Source organism: Pleurodeles waltl, chromosome 3_1, assembly GCF_031143425.1.
Source record: "Pleurodeles waltl isolate 20211129_DDA chromosome 3_1, aPleWal1.hap1.20221129, whole genome shotgun sequence".
NCBI classification, from domain to species: Eukaryota; Metazoa; Chordata; class Amphibia; order Caudata; family Salamandridae; genus Pleurodeles; species Pleurodeles waltl.
This window is the reverse complement of record NC_090440.1, coordinates 710,290,571-710,308,128: the sequence shown is the minus strand read 5'-3', so window position 1 is coordinate 710,308,128 and position 17,558 is coordinate 710,290,571. Positions and strand designations below refer to the sequence as shown.

Below are 17,558 nucleotides of genomic sequence, written 5' to 3'. Positions count from 1 at the left end.
TGTTATCTCCTAACTTGGGCATGTTTGGTATCAAACATGTCAGAATCATACCCCAATTTGCCAGCATTGGTTGTATGATTCCATGCACTCTGGGTGCTCCTTAGAGGACCCCAGCATTGCTCCTACCAGTCTTCTGGGGTTTTCCCGGTGCCCCGTGCTGCTGCTACCCCACAGACAGGTTTCTGCCCTCCTGCTGTTTGGCCAGCTCAAGCAGAGGAAGGCAGAACAAAGGATTTCCTTTGGGAGAGGGAGGCAACACCCTCTGCCTTTGGAAATCAGTGTTACATGGCTTGGGTTGGATAGCCTCCCCAAGCCACCGTTGTGCTTTGAAAGGGCACATTTGGTGCCCTCCTTGAATAAATCGGTTTGCACCAGCTCAGGGACCCTCGGTCCCCACTCTGGGGCCACACTGGACAATGGAAAGGGGAGTAACCACTCCCCTGTCCATCACCACCTCAGGGGTGGTGCCCAGAGCTCCTCCAAGTGGCCACTTGATTCTGCCATTTTGAATCGAAGGTGAGCAGAGGCTCCTGGGAGCATCGGAGTCGCCGTGTCAGGCAGGTGACACCACACCCACTCCTGATAGGTGGTCACCCTGCTAAGTGAACAATCCCCCTTCCTTGGCTATTTAGGGTCTCTCTCCATGGTGGGTCTTCAGATTCCAGGTGCAAGATTCCAGCAGGACTCCTCTGCATCGTTTACTTAATCTTCTGGCCACTGGGACTGCAACTGGGCCCTCCAGGAACCGACAATCTGCAACTCCGGCGATGACCCCGCTCTGCAACATTGTTTCTCCGGCTCCTTCCAGCAACTGCATTTCCCTGACTATGTAGGCGACGAGTCTTCGGCCTGCCCAAGAAGCAAGGAGGAATCTCCATTGGAGTGAAGGAGTCATTCCCCTGCATCCGCAGGCACCAACTGCAACGACGACTGGCTGCGTGGATCATGCTTCACAGGTGGTGGTCTGGAGTGGTCCCCTGGGTCTTCCCTACCAGCTGTCCAACTTGGGAGAGGGTAAGCCATTGCCTCTCCGTGCAGTACAAGTACCCCTGTGCACCGTGACACTTGCAGCTACCAAGGCTTGTTTGTTCCTCCTCCAAAGGATCTTCAGACTTTGTGTAGCCCAGGCCTCCAGCACTCTTCCCTGCAAAGCACAGTATCCTGCCTGTTGCTCCAGCGACGTGGGACTTCTCTTCAGGTGTGCTGCGTGAGCCTCACTATGACTCCTGTGCCTGCTGCCAGTAGGTCGCCTGTAGGGGCTGCCTCTTCTTCTTGTGACTCTCCCAGCTGCTGAGGGTCACCTCGGACTCCCCTCCTTGGTTCGAGTCCCCTAGGCCTTGCTGGTCCTCTCCAGCCTTGCAAAACCTTCTTAACCGACTCTTGCATTTGCCAAGGCTTGATGGGTTTCCAGTACCACTGACTGACTGCATCACCACCGACGTCGTGGGACGTCACTTGCATCACTTCTGGAACTCCTCTCTGCTCCTGTGCTGCACTGCTGACTTTCTTCATCCACGGTCAACCTGGTCCTGCATCCACAGAAGGGTGGGTAGTGGCTCCTGCCATAGTCTGGCACTCCAGCTCGAACTGGACTTAGTCCCTTTCTTTTGCAGGTCCTCTTCTGTCAGGATCCACCTTTGGTTTCTTCCAGTCTTGTCTGGGTCTTGCACAGTCCTTTTCCAAAGTTCTCTTGTGTGTTTAGGGAAAAAAACAGGTCCTTACCTTCTCTCTCCTGGTCGCTGGGGGGCACCCTGGTGCTTACCCTTTGGGGTTCCTAGTTCCTCCGGCTCCCCTCTACAGATTCCACTCTCTTGGATGGGGGACTGCCTTTCACATTCCACTTACTTAGTATATGGTTTGATCTCTCCCTAGGGCCTTCACTATTTTCTATTGTTTTACTATTTTCTATTGCTTTTTATGCCAATCCCGGACTTCTAATGTGTACCTAATAGTGTGTTTACTCACCTGCTAGTGGAGTATTGCCTATACAGTATTTTAGTATTTATATTACCATAATAAAGTACCTCTATTTTTGTTACACTGTGTGGTTCTTTCATGTGTGATAGTGCTGTATGACTGTAGTGGTATTGGATAAGCCTTGCATGGCTCCTAGATATGTTTTGGATGCTCATCCACATCTAGCTCTAGAGTTCCCTGGCTTCCTAGACACTGTCTACACCTCAATAATACGGGATACCTGGACCTGGCATAAGGTGATAACACCATCGGTGCTCACCTGACACCAGGCCACCTTCCTACAAACTACATTTCCCATGTAACATCAGGAAAAAGAAGTTGAACAGATCAGCCAGTCAACATCCACGGATCCCAGAATAAGTTCCTCTGGACACAGTCCCTCTTCCTCTTCCTTTCTGCAAACACAGCTGTCGATTCCTCTGATCTGTTTTCTTTACCCAAATCCGTTCCTAAGAAAGAAGAGTCACTTGAGAGTCCACACTGTAGTATGGTAGATAGAATCAAACAGTTGTATGTAATTGTGATATAGGAAGACAACATTATCAGATTTAACCATTTAGTGTGTTATCACATAATGGGAAAGTTGAAAAAACGTCCATACCATTACGAAGCAACACAAATATTGCAGGAACAGATAAAGACAATCCACCATATAGGGCAGGACTGTAAATTCACAGTTTTTTTAGGTCTGATCCTCGCCTCCTTGTCCTTAATATAAATGTTTAATTCTATAACAGGACCGGAGGCAAGGATTAGACTGGTTTTTAAAGCTTGTCCACTACCACAGAGACGATATTGTAGACTGGCTTAAAGAAAAATTGCTTAGTTGTAGAATCTGAGGACCAATCTGCTGCATTAAGGATGCCCTCCAGGCAGGCTCTCAGAAAAAAAGCCTTGGAGGCCATGGCCCCTCTGACCAAATGTGCCCCAAACATCTTCTAATCTATGGCAGCTTCCTGCGTGGATCAGTGGACCCATCTGGCAATGGTGGGGAGGATACCGCCCTATGGGGCTTCGTAAGTGCAATGAGAAGTTATTGCTCCCGAAGATCTTCTTTCATAGCTTTGTAAGCCTTGATGGCTCGTGCCACACATAATTTGGGTGCCCCCGGAACATGGAGTATGAAACCATTCAGGAGTTAGATTTTGTTGTCTTAGAGATATGAAAAATAACCCCATCTGGCGTAAATACTATATCTGTAATTTCCAGGGCCCTGACATCTGAAACTCCAAGACAGGAAACCAGGCATAGTGGTGTTTCCGAGACAGATATTTGTTAGAGGGCCAGGATTTGAACAGGGAGAGGACTTTATTTGCATCCCACAAAGTACAATACCTCAGTTCCAGAGGAATGGAGACAAATACCCAGAAGCAGTTTACAAACCAGAGGATGTTCTCTCACTGGGTGACCAGCTGAAATAGCCAAGCAAAAGGTATTGATCTACAAACCCGACACCCTGAGGCCAAAGCAGCAAGAAAATTTAGAATATTCACCACATCGGTCACCATGGGATCCAGTTGTCGTTGACCACACCAACAGAGGCATCAAGACCAAATCGATCAGCAGTGTTTGGTTGTGCTATTCGCCCAAGTTTTATATCTTGACTTAGTGGTTAGCAAGATATGTAGAAGTAGAACGTAGTAGTGGAATGTAGAATTTTGAATGGTGAAGGGAGGTGGTTGGAGGCCTTCATTTTCGAGGGAGGGGACAGGGGAGAGAACAGGACGTTTGGGGTAGATGGACTGGAGAATCCCAGGAAAGTTCCATCAGAACTGGAAACCAGATTTGAGATCTACAAATCAGGGTGATGATCACCAAGTCTGCCTACTGCCTCCCGATTTGTGTGGATACTCTCATGATCATGGCAAAGGGGAAGGAAAGGCATACCCGCTCTCTGCCCTCCAGTCTTGCTGGAACACGTCCATCACCACTGCATTGGGGTCTGGCCTCCAAATATAGTACCTATTGGATTGGTGGTCCAAATGGGATACAAAAAGGTCCATTGAGAAAGGGCCCCACCTGGCCTGCAGACTCTGTAACACAGGAGGCTATAGCTTCCAAAGACTCACATCGTACATATTTCACAACTGCCAGTCAGTCACCTGATTAGATGACCCCGGCAGGTGCTCCGCCGTCACCGGTATCTGGTGTTGTAGACAGTACATCCAGAAGCTCTTGATCAGATCTGACGGAGTTTTTGAGCGGGTGATTGATGTAGAGAACCCCTGCCACATGGTCCATTTTGAGGCAGACACAACACTGGGGTTTGACCTTGGTCCAGCATCGGACCGCAAACTACCCCGCCAACAATTCCAAGCATTTGATATGAAGGGAGTGCTCCTCGGAGGACCACCTTCCGTCTCTGGACAAATCCCCGCAGCGTGCCCGTGACTGGAGCCACTGACGTCAGACTCTGTTGCCTGATCCGGTTGAGAACTGAAGATGGCCTGGCCATTCCAGGCCTCCATGTAGGCTATCAACCATCTGAGCTTCTCCCGGGCCTTATCCAATTAGAGGACTGATTGGGAATAGGTCAGGCCTCAGCAGAGATTAGAAATTTTGAGGCAAGAGCCTAGTAATGCGACTGACCCAGAAAGGTTTCCTGGATGGAGGAGGATAAGAGACCTACCACCTGGGCCATCTGTCTGAGAGACATGGTGGGTTTGGACGGAGTCCTCCTGAGCTTGTGTTTGATCTTGGACAGTTTGCAGGACCGAAATTCTCAAGGTGACTTGCACTGAATCCAACACAAATCCTAGCAATTGAAGGGATTGTGATGGTGAAGTGACCGATTTCTGCTCTTTGATGATGAAACCAAGAGACTCCAAAAGAGTGACAGTCAGTTGTAGTTGGGATATCAACCTGTCGGGGCTCTGAGCCATGAGGAGAATATCGTACGGGTAGATGATAATCCTGATGCCTCTGGCCCGCAGGTGCTCCACCATGGGGTTCAGAACCTTATTGTTGGAAAACAAGCCACTTGTGTAACATTTTAAGATTGATGATGGGACGCTGTCTGTAATCTCTCTTGTTCACCAAGAAAATATTGCTGAGGAAACCGTTGGGGTGGGGGCTGTGATTGAATAATTGCAACTTTTTCAAAACGTTGTTCTACCTCTACTAGAAGAGGACTGGGATGGGGATAAGGAGAGAGGTCTGGGCCAGCGTGATTGGGATAGGGAGCCGTAGAACTCTATTTGGAACCCTCTGACGGTCTCTGGGACCCAAGCATCAGAGATGATGGCTTCCCAGTTGTGAAAGAACTGTGCTAATCTGTCCCCAAGTCAGAGCCCGAGGATGGTTGTACGCTCACCTTGGGAAGTGGCTGAAGAGTTGGCTCCCCTGGAGAGTCCCCTTGAGCCTCGTTTGCATGGATAGCATCTTGTAGGGTAGAAGGTGCTGGATCTGAAGGGATCTTGCAATTGGCCCGTTTGGTCTCTGGAGCCTTTGGGAGTAGCCTGAGAACAGGCACAGCTGGCTGTACACCCCTGCCAGCCCCAGCGAAAAACCCAAGGGCTGACGATTTTTGGGGTTGAGGATTGGGCTTTATCCAAGAAGTTAAACATGGCCACGAACTTCCTGGGCTCATGGATGAAGGGATCCTTAATGAGACCCCCTTGTGTGGTCGGTCCCACCTCAAGGACGCCTGTTCCCCTAACTTAGGGTCTATCTTGATAAGAAGGGACTGGGGCCGCTCGTTGGAAATCACACAGTTGGTGTTTCCAAGAAAGATGACAGCCCGCTAGGCCCAGTCCCAGAGAGCGTTGGGGGAGATGAGGGAATCGAGCGCTCGGGCATCCTCCCCCATATCAAGAATCTTGGAGAGAGAGCCCAGGGTATCCAAATGTTTCCCCCAGCATGAGCGCCAGGACCGGTCAATCCCCCTCTTGCGGTCTTGGATGGATTTCTCCAGGAAGGTAGCAATCCTGGCATCAGTTTCTGGTGTGAGGGCCACCTTGCCCTCCAGTGAAGGGCGAGGGTATTCCGCTCTGAGATGGCTATGGACCTCCTCATCCAGGGGTTTGCATAGGCGGTTAGCTATGTCGGAGGCGACCTTAGCCACCGGAGTACACTCATCGAATCAGTGATGGAGTCATTCACTCTCAACAAGGGGACGGTCCTCAGAGGGCTGCTTGCCATGTGGGGCTTCAGAGAAAGGCGAAGGGCTCCAGGGTCTGTCCGATTCCTTCTCACCGCCTGAGGCGTTCGGAGAATCATCTCCAGCAAAGAGCTTGGCAGATAAGGGTAAGGGTGGAAGGCTGGAAGCGTTCCCATGCGGAGCCAGGGAATGAGGGTTCGATGGGGGGGTGCTGGGAGTTCTTAAGGCATTTTAAAGCATCTAGGCCCACCCTAAGGTCACCCCTGTGTTTGTGCTTACCGTCCATCGCAAGTGGCAGGCCTGGAGCTAGACAGATCTCTGGTCTACGGGTTCCTTCCCTCCAGCGGAGGGGTTATTGGCACTGAGATGCCAAGTGCAAAAGTTTCTTCTTCAAGGGTGCCATTGCTAAGGAGACTGTCATATGTAAAAAGGCATCCATGATGGCACAAAAATGTTTATCAATGTTCTTCCTCTTCAAAGTATTCAAGTGCAGCGTCCTGCATTGTGGTATTCCGGGGGAAAGATTGTGGACAGTAGCCAATATAGGCAGGGGAAACCCTTGCAGTACTAGAGTACTTTAGCTGAAGGGATAGACACTGATTTTATAGAAAAAGAAAACCTTTAAAAGTGTGCACACTCGGACACATGCGCCCCTTGTTGTCAATGGTGAATAACAGGGCAGCCTGGGTCGTGTCCCTAAAGAGCAACCGGCCAGTAAACGGCTGAGTACAGACCCCAATTGGGGTGTTAAGACGCCGGGGGTGGGCTTGCATCACCTAAAGATGGCAGTAAAGTGAATATATTGGCAAGGATCGAAGGGTACATGCACTTGTGCAACTGAGATTACTGAAGGCTAGGCAAGATCATGGCGCGGGACGCGCTGATAGACTAACAGCTCCTGATCGATGGAGACGCCACAGCGCCTGTCATCTGAAACTGACGCCTCGGCCACTGCGGGATGTAGGACTCGCAGACAGGAATTACAAAGTAAGAGGGGTGCCCCCTAGCGACCAGAAGACCACTATGCACAGCGGACTGAGCACATAACATAGGCGGTGGCCTCGAAGAAGCGAACAAGTGTTCCCATGGGCGCACTCAGGAAAATAAATCATGTTAATGCCACTGTAAACGATACAGCATTATAAGTAAGCAAGAATAAGCTTGAGAAAAGCTGTCACAGGAATACTGACAAGATAAACAAGAGTAAACATTTGAGGTACTTATCTTCTAGGCTGCTGGAGCAGCGAAGGAAGAGGGACTGTCTCCAGAGGACCTTATTCCAGCATTCATGGATGTTGATTGGCTGATCGGTTTGACTTATTTTTCCCGATGTTTCATGGGAAATGTAGTTGTGATGTACTGTTTTATGATGGCTGCTGGAGAAATAAAGTGGAGAAAGTACAGCTTAATCCTCACCTCTGGTCTTGACTCAGAATTTTGCACGTGAGGCTGTGCCTTGCTTCTTTGCATTCCTAACAATGCACTAGAGATTGTTTGGGTGTTTAAAGACTTTGTGATTTTTTCTTTTTCCTTCAATTTTTTTAAGCAAAAGCACAAGTTTAGCACACAACTTTGAGTGAAGTGGTTTCAATTATGACAATATGCTAGCTCCTCCATTGCTTAAGGCAGTCTATTTCCAAGAAGGATGGGGTCCTTTTCTTCCTTTCTCATGTTACTCTCAAGGTGCCTGGTCTCAATAAAAGAAGGTGATTCCAGTATCAAGTGTGTCTCTCTTCTCAGTGCATGGTCCTACACTACAGGTTAATGGTGACACAAGCTTTAACCCATATTTCTTTCATTAAGAAGGATTGCCTGCCAAGTAGTCCTGTAGCTCTTGGAGTATAGAAAGTGGAGATTGACCTCTCACTTTTTGTGGATGTCTGTTCAGAAGTCGCTCAATGTCAATGTGGAGAAATACTGTAGGTCGCAATTACACAAGAGTTTATTACTTTATCAGGCTAGAGTGTAGGGAATGTAACTCTTTTAAACCAAAGTGTTTTAAGTACTCAAAAAGTCCTGGTGAGTTTTTCACGATGTTTCTTCATAAAAAGTGAATTAATGACCACTGTGCGATTATGATCCTCCATTAATATTTATTAAGCATAATTGGAGAGTAACGGAAGGCAGGTCAACACCATTCAGTCTGCAGTCTCTTGTGCTCCCACAGAACACTCTGCATATTGCCAGAGGCCACATTATAGCCTTAGAATCCGCTGTAGCGGGCTCTACCGGCCATTAAAGGCCAGCTCCTGCGTTAAAGGCCAGAGCCGAAGGCTAAAAGATTGGACACAGTTAACTTTCCTCCCTGTTTTTCCTTTTTACATGTGGCTCACCAAACAGCTACATCAAGGCATAGCTCGAGTTTAAAAAGCAAGTTTGTGAGGTCCACGTATCTCTTCCTGGAGAATGCCCAGTTATCTTCCATGTTGTTGGTAATCAGAAGGGGTGTGGACCAGTTTGCCCCAGGTCGGTAACATGAGTTAATAGAAGGTTGAGAACCACTTTTATTTTTTTTTATACGATATCGAGTTTGCAATTGTGTTACGATTTATAGCCAGAGATTAATACATCGAGTTAGAGCATTGAGTCCAAGTGCGTTTATTAGTGCTCATGTGGCCTGGAAATCAAGGACACTTGTCAATATCTTTTTTGATACAGAATTTTTGACCTGTAGACGGACAGCCAACATGTGTTTCGCCCCCTAGTGGTGCATCCACCAGGAGCTTTTTCAAGGCTTTAAAGAATGCATAGTGGTAGGATCAATGGTGAGACATGGGGTAGTGTAGATACTGTAGTATAGTGTAAATAGAAGAAATACCGGAATATGCCCCGTGAGTTGAGTGTGATGGTGAGGTAAAAAGGAAAAGGAAAGTCACTTAGTCTTTGGAAAAATATTTTACAACTAATAATCCCATTAAGAGGTGTTAGAGGTTTATGCGCGTAGACTAGTGCCGCCTAATGGGCAAGACTGGTGCTGGCAGAAAGTGACTCATAATGTTATCCCATTAACATGTGTGCATTAATATGTTAGTAGATAACATCTGGTAGTAGGAATAGCGGAGGGTAATCCTACCTAATATTGTTCATCAAAGGGAATCCATTGTATAGGTCAGTGAGAATAATCTGAGTAAAGATGACATATTGTAAGTAAATATTCTCCTGAAAATATATTAATTGCACCTGTATGTAACAGTTAGGATTCAACATTATAGTAGGTAATGGCACTGTTACAATTTCATACATGTATTATTGAGCAGGCCAGATACTACAAGGCTATTACATTTATTAGGTTAAAAGGGCACTGGTCAATATATAGATATATCTAATCCTGCAATAAAGAATCAAAATGTACCAGTTTTAAAATAAAAAACAACAACAAAGGTGAAAATCTCAAAAGCGCGTACTCATACGATGAGAAGTATACATCATAGGCGCACAATAGCTGTTCATGTGACGGAATTCCCAGTCGTACGAGGGGTAAGGTAGCAAGCAACAGGAGGAGCCTTAAAGCACGCGGCCATCTAAATCGAGATAGATGCATCATGGGTATTGTCTGTTCATGTAGATAAATACCAAGTCCTACAAAGGTAAAATAGGAAACCGAGAGCGTACAACACGTGAATACTTGGTGCGTAAAATATACACCATACTTCAGAAATTCTTGTTGGGTGCGGGGTACAAGATGTATGAAAGAAGTGGCTGAGGACCGAGTGAGTATATTGCTGTTGCAATGTAAAAATGAAAGAGATAGTGTCATGCCCGATGGAGGGTCGCTAAAACAAAAAATATGCATCAAAGGTCTTGTGTCTACTTATGTAAGTATAAGCCAAGTCCTACAGAGGGTAAAGTATAAAAAAATCGAGAGATCCTCAAGCATGTATGCACTTAGTGTGTAAAGTATACATCATACTTCAGAGATTCATGTTCAGAGCGGAGCACGAAATGTATGAAAGGAATGGCTGGTGACCGAGTGGATATATTGTTGTCTCTATGTAAGACATGAAAGAGATTGTTGTGTCATGCCCGATAGTGGGTCGCTTACCAATCCTGTAACTGTTGAGTGTCCCGGGATAAATCCCTCGTTGGTGTTGCGGCTTTCTAGTCCAGCGCCATATTGAATGTAATAGTCCTACTTCTATTTCCACGGTCCTGGTTTAACTGTTGTAAGTGAGGGGGAATGGCGTCGGCCATATTGGATGGATTATAACTGTGAATGGATCGAGTTATATCAGGGTGAAGGGATTTGTGTTAAGTTAAACAGGAGTGGCAGAGTTCCACTCTTGATAGGGTAAAAGACCAAAGTTTGATCAGTTGAGGTGGACACCCGTATGTCAATTTTATGTGATGGTAGTATTGGTCCGCCTATAAATGGGTAAGCAGCGACCCAAACATCGTAGGTCTTGATGTTCATGGATACACTAGTATATTACAATGAGTATAACTGGTGCACAGTAAAGTATGATGTATTCACGAGAGCAGTCTCTGAAAATAAGCGATAATACGGTTAAGTTGTGGGTGCATATAACATCCTATGTATGGATAATATGTAGAAAAACATCTAAGCCTCTAAGAATCTAAAGAGCATGAAATCAAAAACATTAGTATAAAACACTCTTGACATATTAGTATTATATAGACCATCAACGGAGTCAGTAGTGCCATTCTGTATCCTTGTTGGGACCATGTCAGACTGTGTTAAAGCGGATTCAACCTCTGATTCATACTGGACCCACTTCTCACCATGACCAAACAAGTCAACGCCGTATCATCCTCCTGCTTCCTCACCCTCCGCATGCTCCGAAAGATCTTCCGTTGGATCCCCGCCGACACCAGAAAGACCGTGACCCACGCCCTCGTCACGAGCCGACTAGACTACGGTAACACCTTATACGCAGGAACCACCGCTAAACTCCAGAAACGTCTGCAGCGAATTCAAAACGCCTCCGCCCGCCTCATCCTCAACATACCCCGCAACAGCCACATCTCCGCCCACCTAAGACACCTGCACTGGCTTCCCGTCAACAAAAGGATCACCTTCCGTCTCCTCACCCACGCACACAAAGCCCTCCACAACAAGGGACCCGAATACCTCAACCGCCGCCTCAGTTTCTACACACCCACCCGTCATCTTCGCTCCGCCAACCTCGCTCTCGCCGCTGTCCCCCGCATCCGCCGCACCACGGCGGGTGGGAGGTCCTTCTCCTACCTGGCGGCCAAGACATGGAACTCCCTCCCCACCAACCTCAGAACCACCCAGGACCACTCCGCATTCCGGAGACAACTCAAGACCTGGCTCTTCGAGCAGCAGTAACCCCCTCTCCCTAGCGCCTTGAGACCCGCACAGGTGAGTAGCGCGCTTTATAAATGTTTATGATTTGATTTGATTTGATGATAAGCTTGATTTAATTTTGTCATAGTTTAAGTTCAAGGTTGCCGTCTGAGGGTGTTTGAGTTTTGTTAAGCCACAAAATTTAAACATTTGTGTATGGGGGTGACATTTGGCAAAGTGTTCAACCAATGGAAGTCTTAAATCATCCTTTTGTATATTCCGATAGTGTTCCTGTATTCTTAGTTTGAGTGCTCTGGTTGTACTTCCTTTGTAGACCATATTGCAGGAACAGACGATAAGGTAGACTGTGTTGGTGCTCTCACAGTTGAGAAGTCCCATAACGTGTTGTTCATTAATTGTGATGGTTTTGGATTTTGTCAGACCAAGTTTACAGATGGAGCATTTTGTGCAGGTGTAGAAGCCTGAAGTTGGTTGGTCACATGTGGTGTTGGGTAGTTTTCTTTTCTTGATAAAAGGAAGGGTATATTTTGTCTCTAAGATTTGGAGCTCTTTTGAAGCCTATCTGTGGGACTGAAGAGATGAGATGTGCAGTGGAAGGGTTTTTATTGAGCAGGTACCAGGGTTTATGGAGTAGTTTTCGAACATGTTGTTGACCATTATGGAAACGAGTAATGAAACTGAACGGTGTGATCTGAGTAGTTGTTTTGTTCTTATTCAGTATTTCAGCGCGATCTATTTTTGCGAAATGTTGTTTGATATGCTTCAAACTAGAGGGGTTGTACCTTCTTCTGAAAAAGACGCTCCGAGATTTCAGAGGATACTGTCTCATAGTCTTCCCAGTTGCTACAGTGGAGTCTGACCCGTCTGTATTCTACTGCTGGTATGTTGCGTAGTGTACTTTGTGAGTGACAACTTGTTGCATGTAGAATAGAATTGGCCGCTGTGGTCTTTCTGTGAAAGCGGTTATGCAGTCTACTGTTGTCAACATAGAGTGTGAGGCCCAGATATTCAAGACGTCTGGAGGCTGCAGCTGAAGGAGGGTGGCGGTGGACTGCGAGACGGCTGGCTCCCTGATCCATGGGGATGCTGAATTCCCCCCCACGACCCCAGGCACACAGAGGCTGAGCAGCATGCACAGTGCGGTGGCTGGTGGGAAACAGATGTGGTTGGGCTCCCCCTTCCATAGCCATGCAAAGGGGAAAAAGCAGACTGAGAGGGCAAATGGCAGCAGCGAAGCCAAGGGTCTGGGCCATAGCCCGGGACTCCTTAAAGTGGTTGACACAGCTTAAGACTCCTTTATAGCGCTCGAATGCCGAGTCTCCTTTGTCCCCGAAGAGAAGGGTGCTATCAAAGGGCATTTCCATCAGAGTAGATTGGACATCCCCTGAAAAGCAAGATGTTTGTAACCAGGTGTGGTGTCTCAGGGTCACCGACTAAGCAACCGATCTGCCCAGAGAGTCGGTTGTATCCAGCTCACATCTGATTGTGAACTTGGCTGCGGCTCTCTGTTATCAGCAACAGCCTGAGAGAGAATGGCCCGGGCCTCCTCCGGGACCTGTGGTAGCACTTCCGTGACCATGTCCCTTGAAGTATGGGTGTAACGGCCCAAAAGGCATAGGGTGTTCATAAACCTTAAGTCTAAGCTGGAGGAAGAAAACAACTTCTTCCCAAGGTGGTGCAGCCTCTTTGATTCCCTATCTGGAGGAGCAGAAGGGAATGTACCATGGGAAGTTTAGGCTTGGATGACCAATCTCTCAGGGGGTGGGGTGCTGGTTCAGGAAAGCCAGGTTGTTTAGACTTAAGCCGGTGGGCTATTGGCCTATAAACAGAAACCCCTGTGCTGGGTTTGGACCAGGTCCCAAGCAGGGCATTATTGAAGAGCAAATGGGTGCTGATGTGGAAGCCCCAGGCTGAAGCACCTGTTAGGAAATTGGTCCGGACAGCCATGGTAGGGGGGGGAAAAGCATACCAGTGTCAGGGGAAGTATCCAGACCACTGGCTTCACCCAGTTCCTGAGCCCGGTCCATAGAGTCTTCAAGCTAGAATTCTAAAGGGTCCAATGACCCCTCCATTCTCTCAACGAATAAGGGTCAGGATCCCATCTAGGGACCAAGGTGCTGCCGAAGTTGTATTCGGCATCGAGCGACGCCGCTCATGCGTTGTCATCGATTAATATAGGATCCACGTAGCCCGTGGGCCCAGGCAACATCAGGAATGTCGACACCGGAAGAGTCGTCGGGAAGGTGGCAAAGGTACGACCAATGCCGGTCGGAAGCATGTCCCTGGGTGCCCCTTCCAACCCTGCGGGGCTCAAAGGCTCCCCGACAGGGACAAACTCCCCAAAGATGAGGCGCATGGCCTCGTAGAATTTCTTTAATTGGGCAAGAGTGGTTTCCAGGCGCTTGGGGAGGTGCAGAGCTGACCCAAAAACAGGCTCCGAAGACAGAGGCCTAGAGCGAGGATGCTCCTTCTCCCATGACGCAGCGTCTGACCAATGGATTGAAGTCAAAGAACGCTTGTGCTTCTTTAACATCTTCTTGGGCTAACCTAAATGATCTGATGATTTCCAATGGGACAAGGAGGAGTGGTGATGGCTCAGCAAGTGGTCTCTGGACTTCATTTCGACCTAGACCGGAAGCGATGCGAAGCCAAACGTCAGGTGGCAAGCAGCTTTAGGGACCACTCGCTCAAAGCCTTTGGGTTCATGGCCCAGCAGTCAGAGAATGACTTCGGATGGTGGTCACGCTCCAAGCACCACAAACGCACTAAATGCAGATACAGTCACCGACATCATGCAGTGACAGGAGTTGCAGGGCTTGAAGCTGGTCTTCCTTGCTTCCTTGACAAAATCCCGACACACCAGAAGTCAAAAACCTTGACAAAAAGTCAAAAGGCCAGTCAAAAAAAGCAACTGTAAGGGTAGTTCTCGTCCGATCTGCGCATAGGCTGGCGTGGAAATTAAAGAACTGACACCAGCGTGTCGGGGTGGCACCCATATACGACCCGACGTAATATCTGGTGTCCACGATGCCAGTGATGGACGCAGAGTCGACTGACGCCACCTAACAGCGTGCAAGGGTACCGCCCGAAGAAAGAATTCTGTATCCAGACTGACACGTGGGGAAAATTCTAAGGTAAGGAATCTGCAACTAGAAAATGGCTCTACCAGATAATTTGTTACCAAAGGTAAGTAACTTGTTCATTCAGCACATCAGAGGGTAGTTTCAGAAATCTAAAACTAATAATTACAGTTAATGTTTTGCACTTCTAGTATGGAAATATCAGCCACATTGTTGGACAGCTTTAGAGATGCGATGGAACGTATGCAAGAAAGAAATACAAATACATTGAAACTTTCAGGAGTTTCCAAATAATTCAGTTTATTCTTGCACATTTCAGATGTTCAGCAGTGAAGAGAAATACAGTTAGATGAATGCAGAGAAGCTGCGAGCCTAAGCTATTAGTTTTTGTTCATTTGGGAATGTGGCATGCTGTTTGACAGTTTTGATGCAGATTGTCACTTGGTAAATCACCAACTTTGAGTTCTTTCTAATTGAGTGTGTGTTCAGATTCTGCAAACCTCTAGATTCCATTCTGTTCCACTACTTCTTCAGAAGTGTCAAAGCTTTGGGGATGTAATGGACTGCATTCTGAAGAAGGTGCCTGGGTTTCACTTATGACAGTTTTTTTCACATGTAAATGCAGATGAAAATCATCTGTTTATCAAGTCTATATTTATTTGTAAACATGGAAGAAAACTGGTATATTTCCCCACCCTTGGGATGTAATGGACTGCATTCTGAAGAAGGTGCCCGGGTTTCACTTTTCACTGTTGTTTCGTGTGTAAATGCATATGAAAATCATCTATTTATCAAGTCTGTATTTATTTGTAAACATGGAAGAAAACTGGTATTTTGATATTCATCCTGCCAATAAGCCTTTTAGCCAGTGGCTGTGCATATTGACTCCATAGAGATGCCCTAACATGTGGCTTGCGTACCCACATCCTGGTCCCTTTTAGTCTTTGGCCTGGGTAGCAGCACCCACCTCTCACTCCCTCGAAGGAGGACAGACCCACTATTTGTGCCTTTTTAAGTATTATCAACTGTGAGTGATTTATTTAACAAAAACTGTAATCTAAGTTGTGTTTGCTTGTGAACCCACCAGAGACTGTTAAGGTATGTTGCTACCTCCTACCTCTGCAGCTCTTCCCTGTGCAGTTGGTGCTAGCTGCTGCGCTATGCTTCTGTTTTTCTTCCTCTGCATACGGCTCTGCTTCCAGAATGTCCGTGCTCTGGTCATGTGCATGTTATTCTGTATCTTCTCAATGGGTAATGAGGTACACACTCATGCTCTGGTTTCCTCTCCTCCCCCTCCAGCTCATATTAAGTCAAAGTCCCATCGCCACCATCTCAAAAAGAGACAGAGGGACCTTGAAGCTGTGGAAATGCCAGACCACCCTAAACTGACAGACCGGGACCACATCAGGACAGAGGCCGGAGACGATGTTGCACTGACAGCCGGATACAACCTTACACAAACGGACAGCAAAAACCCTGCACCAACGGCTGGCAATGACCTTGCATCAACTGCATGAGGCCCTCTCACTCTGACAGCCATAAACCTCACACTGATGCCTGGAGTTCAACTCAAACAGACCTGCAAAGATGATCTCTTTCTGAATTCTGGGGAGCATTTCTCACAAACGGGTATTGGCCAACTTGGACAGATGACACAGGCATTCAAACAGAATACACACAGATCACAGGAGAGTAAAAAGTGAAGTGGGTTGTGAGTCTCTGAAACTAAGTGGTAGAGGTGTGCCTTCTGTTAGAACAGTTGTGAAAGTCTCAGTATGGTTGTGAGCAATCTATATTCTCATCCCTAGTGTGTGGTATCTCCTCAGTCTTATACTGTAGCAGTTGTCTCTGAGTGTCAGTGGCATGCTGGATCTATTGAATGTGCCAGTGATGTTCCTTTCAGAATGGTAGCAAGGGTGTCTCCTCAGATTGGTGGTGAGGGGTGTCGCAAAATCAAATATGAGGGGTCTTCCCTTTCAGAGCAATCGTGAAGGACCTCCTTGCAGAGCGGTAGTGGAGGTGGGTCTCCTGTTCATGCGTTAGTGAGTCCTTCTCCTGTCAGAAGGCTTGTAGAGGATGTCTCCTCTGAGTGTTAGAAGAGGTGTTTCCTTTCGGGAGCAGTAGTAGTGGAATAACTAAGGCAGAATGAGCATGTGATATATGGGGTTGGGAGTAGGATCTCCTCTCATTATTTTTATTTTTATTTTATTACCGTAAAGTGGATTTCCTTTTATCTAATTCGGGGGCATGCGCTTTTGCTTGTTTGGCGCTGGCTGTAAAGAGCTGGACAGGATATCTTGAAATGAAACTTCGCCAGTCACCTCCTGCATATTTGCACGTATCTGTGTGTTAACAGAATTAAAACCGCACATTTAATGGAAAACCCTGGGCTTCAAAGTGATTCTTATTAGAAGAGTCTGAAGGAAGTTATTAAAATTATCCTTACTTTTTGGCAGGCCTGGACCTCTAAGAGTGATAAAAGATCTGTCCTCAGACTGTTACGTTTGACCCCAGACTTGTCCTCTGTTCTGGCACAGCCATGGACTGTGCGACCATACACAAGCTCTGCTACAATTCTGAAAATGGATTGATGCTGGCAGCTGATAATAGAGCAGTCATAAAGAGAACCCATCAGCCTTCTATCTTGTCTCTTGTTTTTATTAATTTTCCTTACTGAGCTGTTTTATTTGATCAAGGTGTAGGTCAGTCTGCCCTTTTACAGAAACTAATTCTCTCAACATTCTGCTTTTTATGGACACTTATAAGTATGCAGTAGCAGTGGGCTGCAAATGGAGATTTATTTATTAGGACTGTGCAAAGAGCCCATTCCAGACTTTTTTGACTTGTTACACTGACAGACCACCAAAGATCCACCTCTGCAATTCCTATCAGAACTGTCTTTCCTTGTTTGTGGGAAACTGTACCAAACATGGTGGGTTATTTGATTAGATTCTAGCTCTTCAGTTACTCTGAGGTGGGCTATCCTAATTGTAGGCGGGAAGAGTTGTGTTGAGTTATTCCAAAGTGAGGTTTCCTTGTGGAACTCCTCCTCAACCCACACTTGCAACTCCCTGTTCACCCCTACGACTTTACCTAAGAGGGGAAGGGCCCT

The 17,558-nt window shown here is 47.0% G+C and overlaps 1 protein-coding gene across 1 annotated transcript in view; it reads left to right on the top strand.

The window, feature by feature from the left end:
• Window positions 1–17,088, top strand: part of TRIT1 (tRNA isopentenyltransferase 1) — a 150,272-nt gene extending 133,184 nt beyond the window's left edge. The window contains exon 11 of the mRNA XM_069223430.1: window positions 15,746–17,088. Coding sequence (XP_069079531.1) covers window positions 15,746–15,963 — 218 coding nt within the window. The 3' untranslated portion in view covers window positions 15,964–17,088. The remainder of the gene's footprint in view (window positions 1–15,745) is intronic.
• The last annotated feature ends 470 nt before the right edge of the window (window positions 17,089–17,558 follow it).